At 46.2% G+C, this 22688-nt stretch overlaps 2 protein-coding genes across 2 annotated transcripts; both read left to right on the plus strand.

The window, feature by feature from the left end:
• The first annotated feature begins 4219 nt into the window (after positions 1-4219).
• On the plus strand, positions 4220-10276 carry RHO (rhodopsin). The gene is made up of 5 exons (XM_045024283.1): positions 4220-4580; positions 6115-6283; positions 6440-6605; positions 8106-8345; positions 9429-10276. Exons 1-5 carry the CDS (start codon positions 4220-4222, stop codon positions 9549-9551), a joined length of 1059 nt encoding a protein of 352 aa, XP_044880218.1. The 3' UTR covers positions 9552-10276.
• Positions 10277-16210: 5934 nt separating this feature from the next.
• Positions 16211-22628, plus strand: LOC123374677 (protein B4). Its single transcript, XM_045024873.1, has 5 exons — positions 16211-16365; positions 18927-19210; positions 19876-20014; positions 21493-21551; positions 21929-22628. The coding sequence occupies exons 1-5, from the start codon at positions 16350-16352 to the stop codon at positions 22391-22393; spliced, it is 963 nt and encodes a 320-aa protein (XP_044880808.1). The 5' UTR covers positions 16211-16349; the 3' UTR covers positions 22394-22628.
• The last annotated feature ends 60 nt before the right edge of the window (positions 22629-22688 follow it).

A 22688-nucleotide genomic window follows, 5' to 3' on the forward strand; every position in this document is an offset into this window, starting at 1 on the left:
GGGTTACAAGGAGGATGGATCTAGACTGTTCTCAGTGGTACCAGATGACAGAACAAGGAGTAATGGTCTCAAGTCGCAGTGGGGAGGTTTAGGTTGGATATTAGGAAAAACTTTTTAAGGTCAGGCTTGACAAAGTCCTGGCTGGGATGATTTAGTTGGGAATTGGTCCTGCTTTGAGCAGGGGGTTGGACTAGATGACCTCCGGAGGTCCCTTCCAACCGTGATATTCTATGATTCAGGTCTGGGGAAAGTGTCAGCTAAATACAAGGTGGAACAGATTATTTAGCATAAATAGTTAACACATCTGTTTCCAAAGATTTATGACCACGGGACATTCCCCTCTGGGACTGAAGTTTTCCATGCATGGTCTCCTGAGAGCAAATGTTAGCGCACCCCTGGATATAAAACTTGAGCAAAATCCCTCCACTGACTCTTTAACGTAAGGGCTAGAGTTTGAGGCTGATGCAGGAGGAAGTCAGTTTATTCCATTTTCCTGTAACTAAACTGTATATCAGGGATTGGCAACCTTTCAGAAGTGGTGTGCCGAATATTCATTTATTCACTCTGATTTAAGGTTTCATGTGCCAGTAATACATTTTAACATTTTTAGAAGGTCTCTTTCTATAAGTCTATAATATATAACTAAACTATTGTATGTAAAGTAAATAAGGCTTTTAAAATGTTTAAGAAGCTTAATTTAAAATTCAATTAAAATGCACAGCCCCCCCCGGACTGGTGGCCAGGACCCGGGCAGTGTGAGTGCCACTGAAAATCAGCTTGCGTGCCGCCTTTGGCACCCATGCCATAGGTTGCCTACCCCTGCTGTATATACTAGGTTAACAAGGCATGGGAGCAGCCTGGTCTGGAGCAATAAGACTAGATGGGACACAAGCATTGCCCAGCATTCTCGCTCTAGCCAAAATTGCTATAGGGACTTGAGCTGGTCTCTGAGCCTCTACTTCCCTATCTGTAAAACTGGGGAGATGATCCTTTCCCAGCTGACTGGAGTGGTGAGAGTTAGTGAATGTTTATGTTACGTGCTAAGTTTATATTGTTAATAAAAAGGCAGAGGAAAAAATAGATTTTGGGTTTAAGTAGTGGTAATAATGGTGGTGTGATTCTTGAGAGAATCGCGTTCTCCATAAGAGATTCTCTCTCTACTGTTAACTTCAGTATTTTCATCCCCCGTACGTATTGTCCCATGGGCTATAGGCTTTAAAACAACCAATGTCCAATTAGATTTTTTCAGTCTAAATAATTACTTTAAAATGATTCTCAGTGTACTGAGAGGGAAAACAGAGAAGCATGGAATATCTGGGAGTTTCAAACAGCAGATTCCCCTGTATCTATTGCTGCCTTATCAATTTAGTAAGTTGATGCTTCAGAAAAGTTTGAGTGACAGCTTGAGAGATTGAAGTCCCCTGACTTCCTGCAGAGCAAACAGAACATTAGCATTAGTTCGGTGAGAGTTGCTACGTGGACCTGCCAAATGTGCCCCTCCCCACTGAGCAAGAGGGAGATGGGAATTATTATTTGCTAAGCACTGCCACTGGTGCTGGAGAAATAGCAAATAAAGACAAGGTTTGCCAGAAGAAGTTGAGAAGATGACACACCAGGAGACCCAGAGACAGGTGTTAATGTTTCACTTTTTCATTTCTCCCATTATGGCACAATATTAGGGCAGACAAGGCATATGGCTGATGTAGGCTAAAGCTTGTAGGCATCATAGAACAACTAGCTCATTCAGTCCTTGGCCTCTCTGCTGTCAAGTCTCCAGCTGGGATGCCAGTTATGGAGCAGATATCTGGCTGCTGGGAACTGTACTGAGACCACCAATTCATTTCATGTGGGCCACAGACCAGCTTTCAGATGATAACAGGGTTTGGGCCAAGCTCCAATTGATGATGATCTAGAGTTCAAAGGCTGCATATCCCATTATCAGTTCCCTGAGTCACCCAGCCTCTATCCCACCCTACGTAATGTGGTTTTTACATCATAGTTATACATTCCTTGAAGGAGGAGGAAAAAGGGCTCAAAGCTCATCCATGCAACCTGCCTCCACCATGCTAGCACTTCAAGAAAGTACAATACGGGTACTGGACGTGCCTACAATCAAAAATAATTACTACATACCTACCCCTGCTGATAATTATATTTCTTCCTTCTCTAGTGCATTCCACCACTATGTAAAGGTGCTCTACAGCCATTAACAAATTAAATGTCACAACGCCCCTGGGAAGTAGAGAAATATAATGATCCCCATTGCACAGATGGGGCAACGAGGGAGAGAGCAGCTACTGCCCATGAAAGTGGCCTATTATTTGGGTGCCTCTGTTTTCTGGCTGCCCAGCTTTAGCCATGTGGGATCCAGCTTTCAGAAGAAATCAATGCAAGCTACTGGTGATCAGCTCTACAGCTCTAAATGGGGCACCCAAAAATGGAGAGACCCAATCTTAGCGATCAGTTCTGAAAATGTGCACCTCAGTGAATTGCGTAAGGGCACACAGCAAGCATGCGGCAGAGCTGGGACCAGAAGCAGAGGTTATACTTGCTGTCTGGTTTTCCCTCTAGTCTGTACATGATATCTGTGTGTGTGATAGATTAACAAAGGGACTTAGGTGTGGTGATGCTGAGCATTGCCACACCACACTCTTAGGCACCTACGAAATCGCTGGGCTTCACAAAGCCTGAGTGTGGCACCTAGGCTCCCTTTACTAGGAATGGGGAGAGACAGCACCTCAGAATGGGACCACAAAAGCCAGCACACTAGGGGCCTCTGTTTAAACTAGCCAATGGGAGACACCGAGCCTAGAGGTGTATGCTAGGCACGTAAATCCGGGCTCCCTCTGGTTGGGATTCTCAGCTGCCAACCCTTTCTTGGGGTTATAACTATAAGCCCAGTGGTTAGGTTACTCACCTCTAGGGTTGCCACCTGTGAGGTACAAGAGATTGAGACCTCCAGGATGATCCTGAGCCTATAAAACTGGACATCTGGCAGTGCGTACTGAGCACTCTTTACAGCTTTCCCAGGACAGCTACCTTAAAAAAGGTGGCAACCTTACTGGGACGTGGGACACCCGTGGTTTGTCCCCCTTCCCCATCTGAGTGGGGGAAGGGATTACCTTTGATCCACCATTTCTTAGGTGAGTGCTTGAACCACTGGGTAATGGGATAGTCAGATGGTGGGGGGAGGGAACTCCCTCAGGCTTCCTGTTGAAGAGATTCCACTTTTGATAAATAATGAATGGCCCATTGGGCCAGAAAGACAGCACGCAAGCATGAGAAAGACTCTGTAGCCTAGCACAAAGGAGATTGAGGATCCAGTTCCCCTCTTCCAATGACTTCTTAAAATTATTTATCCACAGTGGAACAGCTTTGACAGGAGACTGAGAGATCTCTACCTCAGAATAGCCCATAGCCCAGTGGCGAATGCACTCATCTGTGAGATGGCAGATTACTTCTTTCCCCCTCAAGTGGAGGGACTTAAACCGGGGGTCTCCCACAACCAGGTGAGTACCCTCCAGTGGACTAAAAGTCATGAAGGGGCTCTTCCTCTGCCATCTTGTGTAAGCTCACCTATCGAGGGACTGAGCCATAGAAGAGCTCAGTGCATGCTTACTCGATCCAGTGCTGCAGGTGAGTTAGATGGAGAAATGCCTATTCCCCCCTCATTCATGCATGGCTCTGGGATTTAGGTGTCGGGACACTTGGCATGGATCTGCAGTGCCTATGCCCAGAGGTGGAAACATTGATGCCTAGGGAACTTTTATTGCAAAAACTTAGGCGCCAAGTGAGTTTAGGGTTTGGTGGCAGCTGATTGGGGATTTGGGAAATCCCAGTGGGGCCTCATTCTAAAATTTAGGCAATGGAAGTGATAGGTGCCTAAGTCCTTTTGTGAATCTAGCCATATGAGTTCAATGTTCTCTGGTAACCATTTTGCAGCCCAGAAACAGGTGTCACCATAACACCTTCCTGGGAAAGCCAATTAACAGTTGAAATCCTAGCTTGGATTATTATGATCAATAATGCCATAAGCCTTAATCATGCTGACACTGATGTTGAAAGCTTACCCAAGGTGGCACTTTATAAAAGCTACAGAACTGAGAATAGCATAGCCAGCTTCTGCTCAAATGTTAAGAAGGAGGTGAATTTCAAAAGGGGCGCCACAAAGGAAGCAAAACATACTTGTAAGTCCAAAAATACCTCTGGAACTGCAACCATGAATGGAACAGAGGGTCCAAATTTCTATGTGCCCATGTCCAACAAGACAGGGATAGTACGGAATCCATTTGAGTATCCTCAGTACTACCTCGCTGACCCGTGGAAGTTCTCTGCACTGTCTGCTTACATGTTTCTGCTGATTCTCCTTGGCTTCCCTGTCAACTTCCTGACTCTGTATGTCACCATCCAACACAAGAAACTCCGGACGCCCCTCAACTACATCCTTTTGAACCTGGCCTTTGCTAACCTCTTCATGGTCTTTGGAGGATTCACCACCACCATGTACACCTCAATGCATGGTTATTTTATCTTTGGGACAACAGGCTGCAACATTGAAGGTTTCTTTGCTACACTGGGTGGTAAGTTTTCTACATGTATAAATAACCAATCTTTACTTTAGACCATAGTCCATTCTGTGCTTTGCTGCACATTGGCCTACCCACATTTGCCATCCCTGCCTTTCAACTGCCTTTCTTTCCAAATCTTCCCATTTCATGATGAGGTGCTTGATGTCATTCAGACCTATTCGTTTCCACGTTATTCGCGGTCTTCCTCTCTTTCTGGCTTCCATTCAAGGGTGGTATTTGGTGTAAATAACCAAGAGGCATTTTTAAAATCTCCTTCTTTTGGGTTTCCCCCAAGATTTTAGGAAAGAGAGAGATCAGATTGTCTCAATGTGCACCCTAAAAGGCAGCTGGAATAGAGAAATTACGTTGCAATTTGGGCTAAGTTAAAGTTGTGATATTTCAAGGCAGGAAATAAATGGGGGAGAAGAAATAAAGCATCATTATTTTCTGCCTTCTTTTAGCACTTTGGGGGAAGCCCAGCTATTGAGTATCCTGAAAAATGTAGAGTGTAGGATTGACAAGTGACCTGCAACTGATTTTAAAATGTTCGGTTTGTATCCTTTTTGCCTTGTTCTTTTAACCTTAGAAATAACAAATCTGCTTTTCCCTGGTGTTGCCTGAGGACTTTCTGAGACTCTCAGCTCATGTCTGTTGTGAACTCTTACACTCTCATTGAAGAGGCCGGGTTATTTAGCCTTTAACAAAGTCATCCTTTCTTCCAATATCAATCAGGCTTTAGGCTAAACTGCGGGACTAAAAAACCCTTCCCCTCTCAGTTCAATTCAGTTTTCAGATATCTGTCTTGTGAGGTCATTTCATTAGTTCCCCAGCCACCATACAGTCTTAATGTGTAGATCTAAATTTATGACAAAATAAACAAGCAGGAAAAAGAAATACTGCTGTTGTGACAACAACCTTTCTAGCCTTCTTTATCCATATAAAGAAGGCAAAAAGGGCACATGCCCAATTTCCCTTCCTGTATAGGTCACCTTTAAAATGCCCTTACTAACCGAGCTTCTGATCTTGAGAAGTACTGAGCAGTGGGTGGAAATCAGTGGGAAATCAGTGCTCATTACCTCTTGGAATCTGGCTCATGGATTTTTAAGTAGAGATACAAATATGGAGAGGAGAGATTGAACTCATCCATGTGATAGGATGATGCAGTAGGGCACAAAACACTAGCAAAATGATGGGTACAATGATCAGTTGTAGAATAAGATACTTGTGCATTCCTTACTATATTTTAATTCAAATGTGTGACATTAACATTCCTTGAAACCTTACCTAGATTTCTTTGCCATTTAGAGACTTCAGTGGAAATCATAACGTAAAAATTAATCCAACCTCAGTCACCAGCTTTAGGAATTATTTTGGAGACATTCTATGGCCTATGCTAGGCAGGAGGTCAGATTAGATGATCACAATGGTCCCTTCTAGTCTTAGAATCTATTAAAAGGACTCATTTACATGGCTACGTGTTTTCTTTTTTTCTGTTGTTGGTAATGGTCTATGTGTGTGTGTGTCTCTCTTTCTCTCTCTTTTACAGGTGAAATAGCTCTGTGGTCCCTAGTAGTCTTGGCCATTGAAAGATATGTGGTTGTCTGCAAGCCCATGAGCAACTTCCGATTTAGTGAGACCCATGCCCTCATGGGTGTCATTTTCACCTGGGTCATGGCCCTGGCCTGTGCTGCTCCTCCACTGTTTGGATGGTCTAGGTATGGATTGAACATTTTCTGAAATGATGCCCCAGCTAGCATGGTGTTAGCAGCAGTTAATGAGGTGTTTTACATATTTCTCTAGCAGCATTCCAAGTAAAGCAACCTCATTCACCAGCTCAAGAGCAGACACTAATCTCATTGGTTTAACTGCAGGTACATCCCAGAGGGTTTGCAGTGCTCATGTGGAATTGATTATTACACTCTGAAACCTGAGGTCCACAATGAATCTTTTGTCATCTACATGTTTGTGGTTCACTTCCTCATTCCACTGATCATCATTTCCTTCTGTTACGGGCGCCTGGTCTGCACTGTTAAAGAGGTAGGTAGACCTGTTAGAGATGACCAAAAACCTGCATCTGAAGCCTATTCTCCCCTACCCCAGATGCTGGGAGACTTCAGATCCAGCTCTGAACTCCACAGCTGGCTCAATTCCTGTGGTGGAATGAACCATAACCCCAGAGCCAATCAGCCCTGACATTTGGGGAGCTAGGGTGATGTGAATTTAATGTTTCTAGCTCATCCCACCCCTAAAGCCTTCACAAACTCCCTGGACAGTCAGTTTCAGCATGTCCCCCAGTTACTCCTGGGGGAATTCTGCACCACGCGTGCAGAATTCATGTCCCCCACAGATTTCTTTGTTTCCCCATAGAAAATGATGGGGAAGCAAACAGAAGCCTCAAGAGCAGTCACACGCCCCTCCCCAGCAGCATGGATGCATCATTTTGGGCTCCTGGAGCAGCCAGTGGAGAGAGAAATCACTGGAGGGGGGTGAGGGTGCTCTTACCCTGCACCAGGCTTAGCTGCTAGTTCTGCATGGGCTGGGGGTGAGGAAGGACAGAACTTCCTACTTCTCCCCCTGAAAGAAGCAGCCGGGGCTAGGGCTGGGGCTGGGTCAGACCCACTCCCAGAAACCTCAACAGGCTGTCGGAGCTCTGGACCCTCCCCCTGCTTCCTGCCCCCATCGGTCCTCAGAAGCAGGGGGGATCACTGTATGGGGAGCTGCTCACCTGTCTGCCCAGCTCCCTGTGCATCTGGCCCCCCCCAAACTCCCACCCACCCCCTCTTCCCTGCATCTGGACCCCTGCATCTGCACCCAGCCCCCCCACTCCACTGAGCCCCAGCCAGGTGCACCCAGACTTCCACCCCACCAAGCCCCACTCCTCCAGCATCCAGACCCACCTGCTGAACTCCCACACCTAGACCCCCCCTGCCAAGCCCCATCCCCCAACACCCAGACCCCCACCCCGCTGAGCCCCAGCCACCTTCACCTGGACTCCTCTGCAGAGTCCCATTGCCCTTGCACCCAGAACCCCTAGTGAGCCCCTGTGCATCCAGACCCCTCACTGAGCTGCCTACACTCAGATTGCCCCACACAGAACCCTCTCACCCCACACCTGGATCCCCCCACACTAAGCCCCTCCACACTTGGATCCTGCCGGGCTGAGTCTGCCGACCCACACTGGGATCAGGGGCCAAGGCTGGGCGTGCATGTGAGACTCTATCCCTCTCCCTTACTATTTTGGTGCACCCGGCGTGGAGGGGCAGGCCCAGCCCTTGTGCTGTGTGAGGGTCAGGTGCAGCCTCACCACCAAGTCTGTGCCCCAATGAGGGCTGCAGAGTGATCTTCTACCTCCAAGCAGCCAGTGGCCTGTGCTCCTTACTGCCATGCTGAAGCCTCCATATTTATGTATTGACAAAATATGCAGAATTTTTAAATATTGTGTGTAGAATTTTTATTTTTTTGGTGCAGAATTCCCTCAGGAGTGCCCAATATATCCCCCGCCGCACCATCGTCATTTCAATGGTCTTATCTCTTTAGGCTGCAGCTCAGCAACAGGAATCTGCCACCACCCAGAAAGCCGAGAGAGAAGTTACTCGCATGGTCATCATCATGGTTATTTCATTCCTCATTTGCTGGGTCCCCTATGCCAGCGTGGCTTTCTACATTTTCACCCACCAGGGATCTGACTTTGGCCCTGTCTTCATGACTATCCCAGCTTTCTTCGCCAAGAGCTCTGCTATCTACAACCCAGTGATTTACATTGTAATGAACAAACAGGTAAGTGGCAAATCCCTGGTCTTGTTCTTTGTTTTATTTAATTTCTTAATAGCTTACAGAGTTATAGCACCTAGATCATATTTTTAAAGCTCTTTTTTGCTCACTGTGGCACGAATTGGGCTTTTTCAAGGCAAGTTTGTTTCTGTAATAAAAAGGGACATCGAATAATTGTCTTGCTGTCCTTTAGTATTACCTAAATCCACTGAATGCTACTGGAAGTCATCAGGACCGTCTCTTTGAAATGATCAATGCATTGATTTTGTTAAATATCTAGGACTGTATTCTGATCTCAGTTACAATGGTGCAAGCATTTTGATTCAGTAGAGATGCACTAGTCTAACAGAGCCAATAATAAGAATACTCAGTAAGGTTAAGGTAATCCCGAATAGAAGTTGTAGCTAGTTTTAGGAAGTGGGAAAGGGTTAGGAACATAAGATTTGACAGAGCGAATAAACCATTAATGTAGCAAGTCTAGTATTCTACCGCCAACAACAAGCAGCACCTGGTTCTTTAGGGCAACTTAGTCCACAAAAACCTCCCCAAAATGCACTTGGCCCTCTGTACAATGCTACATCAGAAGCAGAAATTCCTTCCAAATCCCTGGTGTGATCATCTTATACTGCAAAACATGAGCTTTGGTAACGCCCCCCTCCCTTTTTTTTTAGCATTTTTTATTATTTTAGTCAGATATTGACTAAATATGTGAATTGACTAAATTGACTAAATTGTGATCTCTCAAGGGTCAACCCATGCTTGCCTCACTCAGATGAGAAGCCCCATTCACTTCAGTAGGATTGCTCAGCTAAGGGATCCAATGCAAGTCCCACTGAAGATAGTGAGAGTCTTTCCATTGACTTCAGTGGGAGTTAGATTGTTCCCAAGGTGCGCAGACTTTTACAAGGGAGCATCTTCATTAGCCATAGTTCCCTGAATTTCCTCCTTCATTGTGTTAGTCAGAAATCCCTCCAGGTGCATTACTGACCTATTTAATGTAAGGGTATTCACAATGCGTAGGGTTGGCTGGCAGTTGTCACTCTGCCTGCATCAGCTGGTTACCTCTGCCGACCTTGTTTTCTTCTCTAGTTCCGTAACTGCATGATCACCACCATTTGCTGTGGAAAGAACCTGCTGGCTGATGACGACGCTTCTGCTGGCACCAAGACAGAGACTTCTTCAGTCTCCACCAGCCAGGTTTCTCCTGCATAGATTCCTCATGGAAGCTGCTGATCTCAGAGCTGGCATGCCTTGTCAGCCAGGATGCGCAAGTCCCATTTGCATGCATGTAGTCATGTCCACCATCACCACCGCCTGCATGTGATTCACAGTTAACCCAGCAGAATGGACTTTTCAGTTCTGACAATAGAAATCATTTGACAAGGTTGTACATATTTTTTGTAATTAAGTACAAAGGGCTAGTTTCTCAGTCAGCCTGTGTACATGTGTGTATATCCATTGACTTGTATAGCGTTATCCCCATTTACACCGACCAAGTATCTGGGTCATGATCCTTAGCTTCATACAGAGGGACGAATGTTCCCCTTTCACAGAATGGAAAAGATTAGTGAGGCCGCAGCCTTGTGGATTCATCCCTACCATGGCATCTGTTCTGGATGTGAACCACAGGGGCCATGGTTAGGAAAGTCCACCGTAAAGAACCAAGACACAGCAATCTAGCGAGGGATGAGGTACATCCGTGTTACAAAGCTGGGATCAGTGGGGGTGCATGAAACCTAGTGAGCAGTGGCTAGGGTTGCCACCTCTCCGGGTTTTACCTGGACAATCTGATTTTTGGCTTCTGTGTCCGGGTGCCATTTAGACTTGCCAGGTGCCCAGTTTTTGTCTGGAAAGTCCACTCAAAAAGGAGACCAGGCAGTGTCTGGCCAGACACCACAAATCTGGTTACTGCAAGGCATGGGGAGGCACCAGGTCATTATCCCACACCAGCCCCTCCTACCTCCAGGAGGCTCCTTTTCAGGCTGCAGCAGCTCCCGTCCCAGCCTTAGAGCTGAGGGAGATGAGGGGAGGGAAGAAGAGGGAGGTGGAGATGATCCAGTGAGGGGTGGGAGGAGCAAACGACAGGGCCAGGGCTTTGGGGTGAACAGGCAGAGCAGGAGTGGGGGTCTTGGGGGGAAGAGGCGGAGATGGGGTTGGGGGCTGGAGGAAGAAGTGGAGAAGGGGACAGGGCCTCAGGGGTCTGGTTACCAGCAGTTAGAAAGGTAGCAACCCTAGTGCCAGTGACATTTAAGGGTTTACAGTGTGGTAAGATTTGACCATTAGTAGCATCTCTAGAGTAATCTTGGGGAGGATTCTGGTCTTTCCCTTGCCCCCACCAAACACCCCTGCACACAACCAGTTAGCTATGCTGTGCACAAGGGATAGGATTTGAATCGTAGGCAACAGCTGATTTGCAGTGTCTTTTCTGTAGCATGTGACGTTATATTTCCATGGTAACATATATAGTCATTTGGCTTCCTCCTGACTCCTCCTACATGTCTATAGACCACACCCCTATAGTTTGAGCTCTTTATGGTTCTCCTGTGGTTCACCTACCAATTTTCAGCTGTAATTTGATTTGGCACACACCAAGTAATAGGTTTTGGCCAACGCTTGTGCTTTTTGAGGATTGATTGGTGGCAAATTGCTCCGCTTTTCTTCAGTTCACAGCAAGCAAGCCATGGGAGCATATGGCCCAGAGACTTCAACATATGTTTAAAGCGCTAAAAGATGGCATAATGCAATTGTACCAATATTCTTTATTTTTATTTTTAGCTCAGTTATACAAATAAGATGTTTTTCTCGCCCTTCTGTTATCAACATTTGAAACTATTCTTGTACAGTATTATCCTCTCCGATTTCTAATTCTGTGCAGCTTTGCAAGATCTGATAGAGAAGGTCTATAGAAACTATGCAAGTTAAACCTTTAATAAAGAGCAATTTGCAAGTACAAGTCTCTCATTATTTATTTTTAATTGATACTTCTACATATTCAGTGAAATCTGAAGATCAAAGGTTCATGAATCATTCAGTGGTTAGGTTGAAGGCTCATTCAAATGCTCAGAATCTGAAATATTTTTTTGATAGGAAAGAAAAGGAAGGGTTTTTTTTTCCAGTTGTCCAGTTATACTTTCCTCTACAGGAATAATGGAAGAGCTTAGGATGGCTGACAATAAACAATTGCAGTTTTGACATAGTCATGTGGCTGCTGATATATCCAAGTGTGTGGGGTGGGGGAGGGGTTTGTTACTCTGAGTTGTTTTAGTGTCTGATTAAACACATCACACCTAGAGCAGGATGAGAAATAGTTTTCCTGTCCCATGAACCTTTTTGAGATTTCGAACAATTTTCCTATCCCAAAAAAGTCAAACTCTCAAACATTTTCTGAACTGAAAATTGAAGAAAAATGCAGTTTTGGGACAATTGAAATATTTCATTTGATAATTTCAAAGCATTTTGTTTCCATTTTGACCATTTAAAATTTGTTACTAGTTTTTTTTAATCTTTAATTAGCTTAAATGTGGACACAAAAAGCGATTTCAAACCAGGAAATTGGACATTTTTGTTTAAAAAATGTTGAACCAGGAGTTTCCAACAACTTGGAAACTTTTTTTTTCCCAAACATTTTTTAATTGAAAAAGTCATCTAAGCTGACCCTTTCCTGAGGGAAGTTTTGGCTTCCATGAATCAGCATTTTTTGATAAAAATTTTTGATAATTTTTTTAAAAATAATTTCCCAACCAGCTCTAAGCACACCTTTTTCTTCTGGGACTCTGCTTTTCTGATTTCATAAAGTGGTTCTGCTCCAATGTTAACTGGAGAGTTTCGTTTCTTTTGCTCATAGTGAGACAAATATTTTGACACACTAGCAAATACAGAGATGATATTGCCCTAATTCTCAGGTTAATAGTTTATTCTTCCAATCAGAGTGAAGTTAGCAACAGCATCAGGTAGCCAGCTCACCGCCTTGTTTATCCATGGAACCACCTGGGCACAGCAGTGCAGCCTTCTCTCTATATGAGCCCTGGCACTGGTCTGGAAGGACGGCTGGCAGGGGTAACAGAGCAATTCAATCACCATAGTTCATGCAATTACAGGCCTCTCTGTTGATGACACTTCCAGTTGTGAGGGTGGTGATTTTGTGATGTGGACAACAGGAATTTGACTGAGACCATCACTTCTTTGTTATATAGGCCTCCACGAGACATCAGATGGAAATTCCTGCTCTAGCACAGGTTTAAATCAGTGACCAGATGTGAAAGGTTTAAAGTGCTCAGTGATCTGAAGGGGAGATGGTATCAGCACCTAAGCTATCTAATGCCTCCTTTAGGTGCATCTTTGATTTATTGAAAGGCCTCTGCCTATACTGGGAGCTGTGGTGAACCCAGGGTTTTGAGAACAAAGCACTATTCATGCTGAAATCCCAGCTGGGAGAAGCGGTTGAGCATTCTGTTGAAATCAGGGGCGGCTCCAGGCCCCAGCACGCCAAGCGCATGCTTGGGGCGGCAAGCTGCGGGAGGGCAGGCTGCCTTCGGCGGCTTGCCTGCGGAGGGTCCGCTGGTCCCGTGGCTTCGGAGGACCTCCCGCAGGCACCAGCGGACCCTCCGCAGGCAGGCCGCCGAAGGCAGCCTGCCTGCCGTGCTTGGGGCGGCAAAATGCCTAGAGCCGTCCCTGGTTGAAATGTTTTCCCTTTTCAAACACTGTGACCTGTACGAGAGGCACTAACTCTCTGCACACTTTCCCGCCACCGAACGTCCTGAGCATGGTCACACAGCTCTCCAATGACTGTGGAGAGCGCGCGAGAGAGATGCTGTGCAGTGAAAGGTCCTCCATCAAATCCTGATATAGTCACATAATTCCTGCCCTGACAAAAACTCCTGTTGGACTTGATTGAATGCTGCTGTCCTGGAATCTAAAATAATGACTCTAATCCATTCAAAACAAAAGAATTAACTCATCCAAATGAAGGGGGGAGGAAGAGAGAGACATTGCTCTTTTGTTACGCCAGTCCTTGTAAGACACTGACACTATGGTGATGGGTGAGCATGAGAGTTTATTATTTGTTGTTTTTCTAGTGCTACCCCATTGCACTAGGGGCTGTACACATGCAACCCACTGGTTAGTGAGTCTGCCAGGGCCTCCTCTGTGCCCAATCGGCAGAGGATACAACTCTGCTGCAGCTCCACCAAGAGAGCATCTTGGCTTTTTAAGCTCAAGCTGTAGCTCATTGCTTTGGTTCTGGAGATTCCCCGGTTCACGCTCAGCCCAGCCACCATGGTGGCTGTCATGCACTCATGGAAAGGTCACACATTCCCAGTGCTAGGTAATAACCTAGGCTTGTGACTGGGTGAGGCAGGCAGGCGCCAGGGGGTAACAGTAAAATGAGCACGCTTGCATAGGAGGCAGTAGTGAGTAGGCCCTGGCATTAATCCTGCAGTTCTTACACCTTCCTTCCGGAGAGGGGGGCTTCAGGCTTTATCCCGGTGAGTAATGAAATGCAAACGGCTGCTGCCCAGCAATGTTCAATTCCAGTTTTGATATGTGAGCTCATATACTACTGTAATACTAGCTGAATGGCCCTCTTGTCAGTCTCCTTCACTGCCATGGAGAGAGTAGTTCCGCCATCCTCATTCCAAGCTGGTCTGAAGCAGAGCCCAGGACACCTGCTCCCAATGCTGGTTGAAGATGGTCACCCTGATTCGCTCCAGCCTGCATTTCTTCAGAATTATACCTGTGTTCTGAACAAAAGATTCTGAACTATGATTAATTGAAGGAGCCGCATCTGCTGGTTTCTGGCTGCTGGAGCGAAGGCCGGGATCTAACTCAATTACTTTTGATTACATCAGCTCAATTGTTTTTTGCTTTTACTAATTCTTTGCAGACTTTAAAAATAAGATATTTCCAGACAGATTTTTGCAAGTTCTTAGGCGCTATAGCAAGGGTATCTAATTACATCATGTATCAACAGTTCTGTCAAATAAAACGTAGCTAGTTACTGCTTGTAAAAGCACTTTGCTAAAGCCTTACAACCATTCCTGTAAAAACTCCCAAAGGATTATGTAAGAATATTTTTATCAATCCCAGAAATGCAGCCATCTCTAGTGTGAAACACTGAGTCTATTTAACAGCTAACAGCAACTCTGCATAACCATTTAAACCAGAAAGTGAAGAAGCACAGAAACTGGGGTGGAAGGGAGGGGAATATGTGTAGGGAGAATGTAATGACCCAATTTGAATTTGGCCAGGACACTGGAATTAAAGCCCAGAACCCTTACCAAAAAAAACCCCCAAAAACCACTAAGGGTTCTTTAGTGACCACAAATGATCAGTTTTATATCTCATTGACAAGACAGTAAGTACCTCCTACAGCACAGTTCCCCCCGTCATTCTGCTGCAGAATTAGCTCAGGCAGAGGGAAGAGAGCTAGAAACACCCAGTGGAAGAGAATTACAGCAAATTGTTGTAGGCATCAGAACAGCTCAGATATTAACATCTGACTTTGTTATTGTGGACGAGCAGAGCTTATTCTTTCATTTTGGCAGAAAGACCCAAGTGAGGGATGAAGCCATTATTCTGCTCACTGTGCAGCAGGTGAGTCCTCTAGGGAGCAGACCCTGGCTCCTTTTCAAACACCTGGGAATGCTAGCTTGGAAGAATCATTTGCTCCATCCATCATTAGTGAACAAAGACTCTTTTCTTTTTCCCTCTTTGACTTATGGAACCTCTTTGTTTTTCCTTTATAAACTGATGAGCGAAGTTAGTGCTTATGAAAATGAGGGGCTGAAGAGCGCTAGCTTGAGCCAGTTAAAGACTAGGCCAGCCCAGTGAAGGGTTTCTCTCATAATCCTGCCAGTGTACCTCTGCCCTGACCTCCAGCATCCCTTGCTGTTCCAATCCAAGGTCCTGGAGCACATAGCTTGCCAAAATGCATTACAGGCTAGCAAGCTCATGTGGGGACTAATCCTGTGTGGGGCTGAGTGTCTCCTGTGAGGTGCCCAGCAGACTGCTGAAGTTAGTGGTAGGAAATGTTACTCAGCAGGCTCAGGTCCCTTGTGCCCTAAAGCAGGATGAGAACACAGAGAACCGGGAACGTGCAATGAATCTTGGCGCTCGACTCTGTGGCTTCATCCAGCCTAGGGAAGCCTTTTCACAAACAATCCGTTGCTCATGCTCCATTTCCTTGATTTTGCTGGCTGACTCGGTCACGCAATGCCAGGTGGGTTGCCAAGCGTCTGGTTTTCAACCAGAACACCCGGGTGAAAAGGGACCCTCCCCAGGCGGTGCAAATGAGCAAGTGAGTGAGGGTGGGGGAGGGTGAGTGACGGAGGGAGGGGGAATGGAGTGAGTGGGCTGGGGCCTCAGAGAAGGAGTGGGGCAAGGATGTTCGGGTTTGTGCGATTAGAAAGTTGGCAACCCTCGCCTGTCCCTGTAAGGTGTAAGTGCACAAAGAACATGGGCTCAGTATGTCCAGCCATGTATGTATTCCCATCACCCGTATGCTCTGAACAACTGGGATGGTCCATTCCGTTAAAATCAGTGATGCACCACCCACATCCCACCGTCTACTGCCACTTCAGCACATGAGCTGACACAGTGCATGGTTTCACTCGTAAATTACATTTCCCAAATGAGGGGTTGCTACTTTAATCTGTAAATTGAAAGCAATTGTTAGACTAACTCACAAGAACCTCTCTCATTTGTGGAATCCTCCCCCTGAATATTCTCCCCAGCACCCACCAGCCTGTTGCAAAGAGTTGGCAAACTAAACTCAGCACTCTGCCACCTGTTCCTAATCTCATTGGCACTGGGATTTGAACAAGAATAATTAGCAGCTGCCAACTGCAGCCCTCTCAATTAAGATGCTAATCAGAGGAATTAGCAGGAAAGTGAGATGAACCTGTCCATAAAGCCTGCTTTGCAGCCAGCCTCACTAGGCCTCTTTTAAGATAAAGTTTTGTTGGTGGGGTTTGTTTGTTTTAAAGTTTAGTGTCAGTATTTGCGCTTCTTGCAATGGACCTCAAGCCAGGTAAAGAAAGACACTTAACTAAACACTGAATTTGCATGCCTCTTCCTTCTTTATTTTTTTTGTCTCCACTGAATGTGACATCAAAGTTCTGATCCCCTTCGGTACAAGTGAATCCTCTTGGGTATCAATCTGTGTCACTCTTATTTTCTTACTAAACTGTAGCCTGTCTGGGAAGGGGCTGAACTTGGCTTCTCTTGGTTTATTTAAAGGAACTTACTTAACCCCCTGAACTCTTTTGGTTTGATGAAAAGCTCTGGGCTCTGCTTAGGGCAGTCTGTGGAGAAGCTGGTGTGTATGGAGCTTAGAGGGCTTAAGAGAGAAAAGGTCTAAACTTCCTGGAGTCTGGCTAGCGTGCAAGAGGCTCTTTAGCATCTTCATGCTGCTCTAATAAATAACATTACTAAGGCAGCAGGAGGTAGCCGTGTTAGTCTGTATCCACAAAAACAACGAGGAGTCTGGTGGCACCTTAAAGACTAGCAGATTTATTTGGGCATAAGCTTTTGTGGGTAAAAAACCCACTTCTTCAAATGCATGGAGTTAAAATTACAGATGCAGGCATTATATAATGAGAAAAGGGAGTTACCTCACAAGTGGAGAACCAGTGTTGACAGGGCCAATTCAGTCAGGGTGGATGTGGTCCACTCCCAATAATAGATGAGGAGGTGTCAATTCCAGGAGAGGCAAAGCTGCTTTTGTAATGAGCCAGCCACTCCCAGTCCCTATTCAAGCCCAAATTAATGGTGTTAAATTTGCAAATGAAGTTTTGTTCTGCTGTTTCTCTTTGAAGTCTGTTTCTGAAGTTTTTTTTGTTCAAGAATAGTTACTTTTAAATCTGTTATAGAATGTCTAGGGAGATTGAAGTGTTCACCTACTGGCTTTTGTAGGTGAACATTCCTGATGTCCGATTTGTGTCCATTTATTCTTTTATGTAGGGACTGTCTGGCTTGGCCAATGTACATGGCAGAGGGGCATTGCTGGCACATGATGGCATATATAACATTAGTAGACATGCAGGTGAATGAGCCCTTGATGGTGTGGCTGATGTGGTTGTGTCCTCTGATGGTGTCGCTAGAGTAGATCTGGGTACCGAGTAAGCAACTAGGTTTGCTACAGGGATTGTTTCCTGGGTTGGTGTTTCTGTGGTGTGGTGTGTAGTTACTGGTGAGTATTTGTTTCAGGTTGGGTGGGTAGGTGGGTTGTCTGTGAGGACTGGCCTGTCTCCCAAGGTCTGAGAGTGAGGGATTGTTTTCCAGAATAGGTTGTAGATTGTTGATAATGCACTGAAGAAGTTTTAGCTGGGGGCTGTCTGTTATGGCCAGTGACGTTCTGTTGTTTTCCTTGTTGGGCCTGTCCTGTAGTAGGTGATTTCTGGGTACCCGTCTCGCTCTATCAATCTGTTTCCTCACTTCCCCAGGTGGGTATTGTAGTTTTAAGAATGCTTGATAAAGATCTTGTAGGTGTTTGTCTCTGTCTGAGGGATTGGAGCAAATTCAGTTGTATCTTAGGGCTTGGCTGTAGATAATGGAGCGTGTGATGCCTCCTGGATGGAAACTGGAGGTGTGTAGGTAAGTATAGCGGTCAGTAGGTTTCCGGTATAGGGTGGTGGTTATGTGGCCATCACTTATTTGCACTGTAGTGTCCAGGAAGTGGATCTCTTGTGTGGACTGGTCCAGGCTGAGGATGATGGTGGGGTGTAAAATGTTGAAATCCAGGTGGAATTCTTCAAGGGCCTCCTTTCTGTGGGTCCATATGATGATGTCCTTAATGTAGCACAAGTAGAGGAGGGTTGCTAGGGGACAAAAGCTGAGGAAGCATTGTTCTAAGTCCAATATAAAAATGTTGGCATATGGTGGGGCCATGGGGGTACCCATAGCAGTGCCACTGACCAATGGTGCCTTCTGATAGACAGCAGAATAGCTGTGGTTAAACCTTGGACTGGGGACTCTTGCGTTCTCTTCCTAGCTTGCCCCTAGTATTTTTTGTGTGACCCTAGATCACTCTGTGTGCCTCAGTTAACCACCTGTAAAATGTAACTTCCTTTGTCTATTTAGCCTGTCAGCTTCTGGGGCTGGGGTGTGTCTCACGAGGTGTCTGCCTACACTACAGTAGGAGGTGTGATCTGCAGCTCCTGTAGGCATACGGGCGCAAGTTTTCATCTAGCAAGCTTGCTGGAAATACTAGTGATGACATGGCAGCGTGGCATGCATAAGGCTGCCTGGAACTCTGGAAGTTACCTGCACTGCTAGCTCATGCAGACACCTGCACCACCATGTCCTTGCAGCTATTTTTAGCCACATTTTGCTAGCTTAAAGCTAACACAAGTATGTCTTGCCAAACTGCAAATCCCACCTCCAACTACAGTGTAGACGTACCCTGTATGTTTGCACAGCGCCTAGCACAATGGGATGCTGGACTTTGTAGATGCTAATATTAAAAACTGGTTTGTCCGTTCGCCATCTGCGAATTCACTTTAGCTTTCCTGATAACTACGGTGAGTTAAAAGGGAGATTCATGTTGGTGCTTTGGTTACAGGTAAACAACCTCTTCAATTTACTTTTCAGCTGAAGTAACAAGAGTGGCCAGAATATCCAGGATCTTTGACCATAAGACTAGAGCTAACCACCCGCCAACCCTAAGCATGGTGATTGAAGCTCTGAAGGCCCAAAATGAGAAAAAGGGCACTTCTGTAATAGCCATCAAGCGCTACATCCTTGCCAAGTACCCAGCTGTTGACCCAATAAGGCTAAAATACCTGCTGAAGAAGGCCCTGACTAAAGGTCTTGACCATGGCTACCTGATTAGACCCCAGAACTCTTTGGCATTAGGGGCAACTGGAAGATTCAAGGTGAGTGAATTGGCTTTATGGGCCAGGGCTGTCCTACAGATAACTGGGTGGCAGCACACTTTGCATTGTGAGATGTGCCCCAAATGCCCTCTACAGCAGTATTTCAAAGAGGTGGCTGGATGAGTGACAACTCTGGGCTAGGGAATGTTGTTTGTTTTGTTTGTTTAAATGGACAGGCAGGGTTGTGACCAGGTGCCGTCATCTCTGAGTGGGAGAACACAGTACTAATTACTGAAGAGTGAGTGCTCTGTAAAGGAGCTGCTTGTTGGCTAAAGGTGGATGTGGTATCTCTGCCCTGAAAATATTGATTCCTTCCCTGACTTGGATTCTGGGATGGCCTGGGACAACTAGATGTTACAATGCAGCTGGGTGAATGGGACAATAGGAAATGACTTCCATCCCCAACCACTCTCCAGCCTTGGCTGCAAGTCCTGCGTAACACGACATCATGAGAGGATGCTACACAAATCCTTACAGCCAAAGGGAAAGGCTTGTGTAAGCCACCTGCCTCTAATTCAATCAACACTTCTAATGTCTGCAGACAAGCTTCTGTTCTTGTTTGGCCCTGGGTATAGCACTACTAAGTGTACTAAGTTGCTTGGTAGCAAGCCTCAATGCATGTGCTGGAGCAGAGCAGTTTCACTGTTCTGTTCTTGTACTCCTAGCTAGCATCAGAAAAGCCCAAGCTTAAAAAAAACTCTAGGAAGATGGATCCAGCTGGAGAAAAGGCTCCTAAATCAGAAAAGAAGGTGGCACGGAAACCCAAAGCCAAGGTGACCGCTGACAAAAAAGCAGGAAGTAAAGGTAAGGGCGGCAGCTGCTTCTTCCCCTAAACTAACATTCCCTGCTGAGATGTCAGCTGTGTGCAAGGATGTCAGATCTGTGAATTTTAATGCCACCCAAGAAGACAAATGTCTGTGCTCAGGGAGAGGGGTTCAGGAGTCCCTCTACAGCCATGAACTTGACTGACAACTTGAAGTATATAAGCTAGAATCCAAACGGCCGATTGCAGGAAGCAGTGGTGGAAAGACGGCCTTACTTTGAAAATTAGCCATGTATTCTGTGTGTCTGTGGTGGGCCTGATCTTATAGAAGCACAGAACATCTGTAGCAGCCATTGACTTCAAAGGGGGCTCATTATTTTGGAAATATTGGAATCAAGGTTGGCACCTAGAATCAGTGGCCAATTCTGAGAACATGGCTGGATTTATGCGTCGCTCAGCTGAGCAACACATAACACCCAGAAGCCTGCTGCCTAGTTGGTTCGAGTTAGGAGAGTCTGTTACCCTAGTCTTCCTAAAGAACATGTGGTGATAGTTAAAGCCCATTGACTTCAAAGTGCCTTTTATGGATCTGGGCCTTAAGTGCCTGAGAAATGGATTTCTCAGAGCTGGGGGAGCTGCCTAAATTAGCCAGGAATGAAATGCTGAGGAGAGGGGCTTGGGTGCCCAAGTGGCTGACGCGGTGTGCCGGCCTGATGGCCCAGAGAGTGGTGCTTTCCTCTCCTGGGTGAGACACCGACGCCTGGTCAGCTGCTTAAGTTGCCCATGCCCTAGCTGCTGAAATGCTCCGTACTGCTCACTCTTCCTCTCTTTCCCTGTGCCCCCAGCTGTCTCTGTGCAGGTGCTGTGCTGCCCCCATCCTATTGGCCTGCCTCCAGCCCTGCTGCTGTGGGGTCTGACTGCTCTTAGGCGTGCTCAGAGCACGGCCATAGGATTGGGACCAGCTGGCGATATAGGCATTCCTGTGCCAAGGTTGAGCTCCCTCTTCAGGGACTCTGGTGCTTTGGTTTAAGCGAGGGCTCCAAGCATCTCATTGGCTGTGCTGCAACTAGGCTGCTTTGGAAATTCAGATCAGCAGAAACTTAAGTGCCTGGGGCATTTACCCACTGGGGTGGGGGTTGGTCAGCAGTGCCTGACCTCTGAAAAATCAGTGGTGCTTGTTAGGTACCTAAACTCCTCAAAAATCTCACCTTTAATCAACGGTGCAGTGTTCAAGTAGCTTGCTCTAGCTATCATCAAGGTGGAGTCAGGGCGGTTGCTTTGTAGGTGCTATTTGCTACCTGGTAGATATCATAACTGCGTTGATCCCATATGAGGCATTTTTCCTATTAAATTAGCAGGGGCACTTCTAGGTCTGCACTAATAATACCTGAGCTTTGCTTGGAAGCTTAGGCCAGGCAGATCCAGAAACCCTTAAATATCATCCTCCTACGGAATTTACGATCTTGTAAACATAAGTAACTGACTCACCCATGTCGTTTCTTTCCCGTCTTCTCAACAGATGCGAAGGAGGAGAAACCAAAACCTGTGAGCAAGAAACCCAAGGCAAAATCCACTAATGTAAGTATTGGTTGCCAAACGAAGGATTCCATCTGTCTACCTTGCTCAGCTCTGTGAGCGCTTTGCTTGTGACTGGCTTTAGGAGCTGCCACTCTTGTATGTTCCTGTTTTAAGGAACTTGCCTGACTCTGTGGGGAATGTTGGAAAGGAAACCGCTTCCTGTTCCAGAGTCCTGAAGCATTAACTGTGTTCAGGCTGAGAAGGAAATCGGCCCTGCTTGATCGGCTGTTTCTAAAACACGTCTTGCCATGCAGAATAAAGGCCATGCTTCTGAATTCAAAGCCGCTGCCTATAAGAATAATAAACTAACTTAGCCACAGGCTTGTGGGTGACCTAGTACATGCTATTGCAGTGACATTCATCCTCCTCTCTCGTAGGCCCAGCCCAAAGCTCCTGCTAAGCTGAAGACATCCAGTGATGCTCGAAACGTTGTGAAAGGTGACAAGAAACCAAGTACGAAACAGGCACCTCAAGCCAGGGCGGTTGGGACCAAGAAAGCCGCCTCCAAAGGGAAGCCGGCCTCCAAAGCAGATGGTGCCTCCAAAGCAGAGGCAGAGCATGGAGACAAGATCAACACTTCCAAAGCCAAGGGGGCAGCTCCTGGAGCCATGGGGGCTGCAAAAGCAAAGGTGGCTAAAGGTGAAAATGAGCCGGCCAAAGCAAAGGCCACTGGTGGGACAAAGAAAACCACTGCCAAAGGGAAGCCTGAGGCAAAGGGCCCTGCGAAAGGCAAGGGGAAGAAGCCTGAGGCAGCCACAGGCTCTCTGCTCAGCAAAGAGAAGGATGCAGGAGAAGGTAAAGCCTCTAAAACCGGCAGCAAGCTTGGCAAGAAAGCAAACTAGGGCTTCCCTGCCCTGAAGGGACAACTGCTTGGATGGGGCATGTGTGCAAAATGGCCGTCCCCAGCCTGAGGAACATGGCAGCTCTGTCTCTCAGTTCCAGATGGGCCCCAACAATGTTTTTAAACTATATGCTGAAGTGTGCTCCAGTCACTGCTGTTAACATCTCTTTTAATCTCTGGTGAACTAAGCTAACTGATTTTAATCTTTTGTGTCTTTTTTTTTTTTTTCAATAAAGTTACTGCATCCTAATAACTAAACCCTGTTATTGGAGTCATGTTCCTCCTGCCTGGGTTAA

The sequence above is a fragment of the Mauremys mutica genome, chromosome 7 (assembly GCF_020497125.1).
Source record: "Mauremys mutica isolate MM-2020 ecotype Southern chromosome 7, ASM2049712v1, whole genome shotgun sequence".
NCBI classification, from domain to species: Eukaryota; Metazoa; Chordata; order Testudines; family Geoemydidae; genus Mauremys; species Mauremys mutica.

Excerpts from the sequence above, each read along its gene's own strand:
- RHO (XM_045024283.1), top strand. The coding sequence starts at position 4,220 with ATGAATGGAACAGAGGGTCCAAATTTCTATGTGCCCATGTCCAACAAG. Across the intron at positions 4,581-6,114 it reads TTTCTTTGCTACACTGGGTG|GTGAAATAGCTCTGTGGTCC; the intron begins GTAAGTTTTCTA and ends TCTCTTTTACAG. Across the intron at positions 6,284-6,439 it reads CCACTGTTTGGATGGTCTAG|GTACATCCCAGAGGGTTTGC; the intron begins GTATGGATTGAA and ends GTTTAACTGCAG.
- LOC123374677 (XM_045024873.1), top strand. Across the intron at positions 19,211-19,875 it reads GGGCAACTGGAAGATTCAAG|CTAGCATCAGAAAAGCCCAA; the intron begins GTGAGTGAATTG and ends TTGTACTCCTAG. Across the intron at positions 21,552-21,928 it reads CCAAGGCAAAATCCACTAAT|GCCCAGCCCAAAGCTCCTGC; the intron begins GTAAGTATTGGT and ends CCTCTCTCGTAG.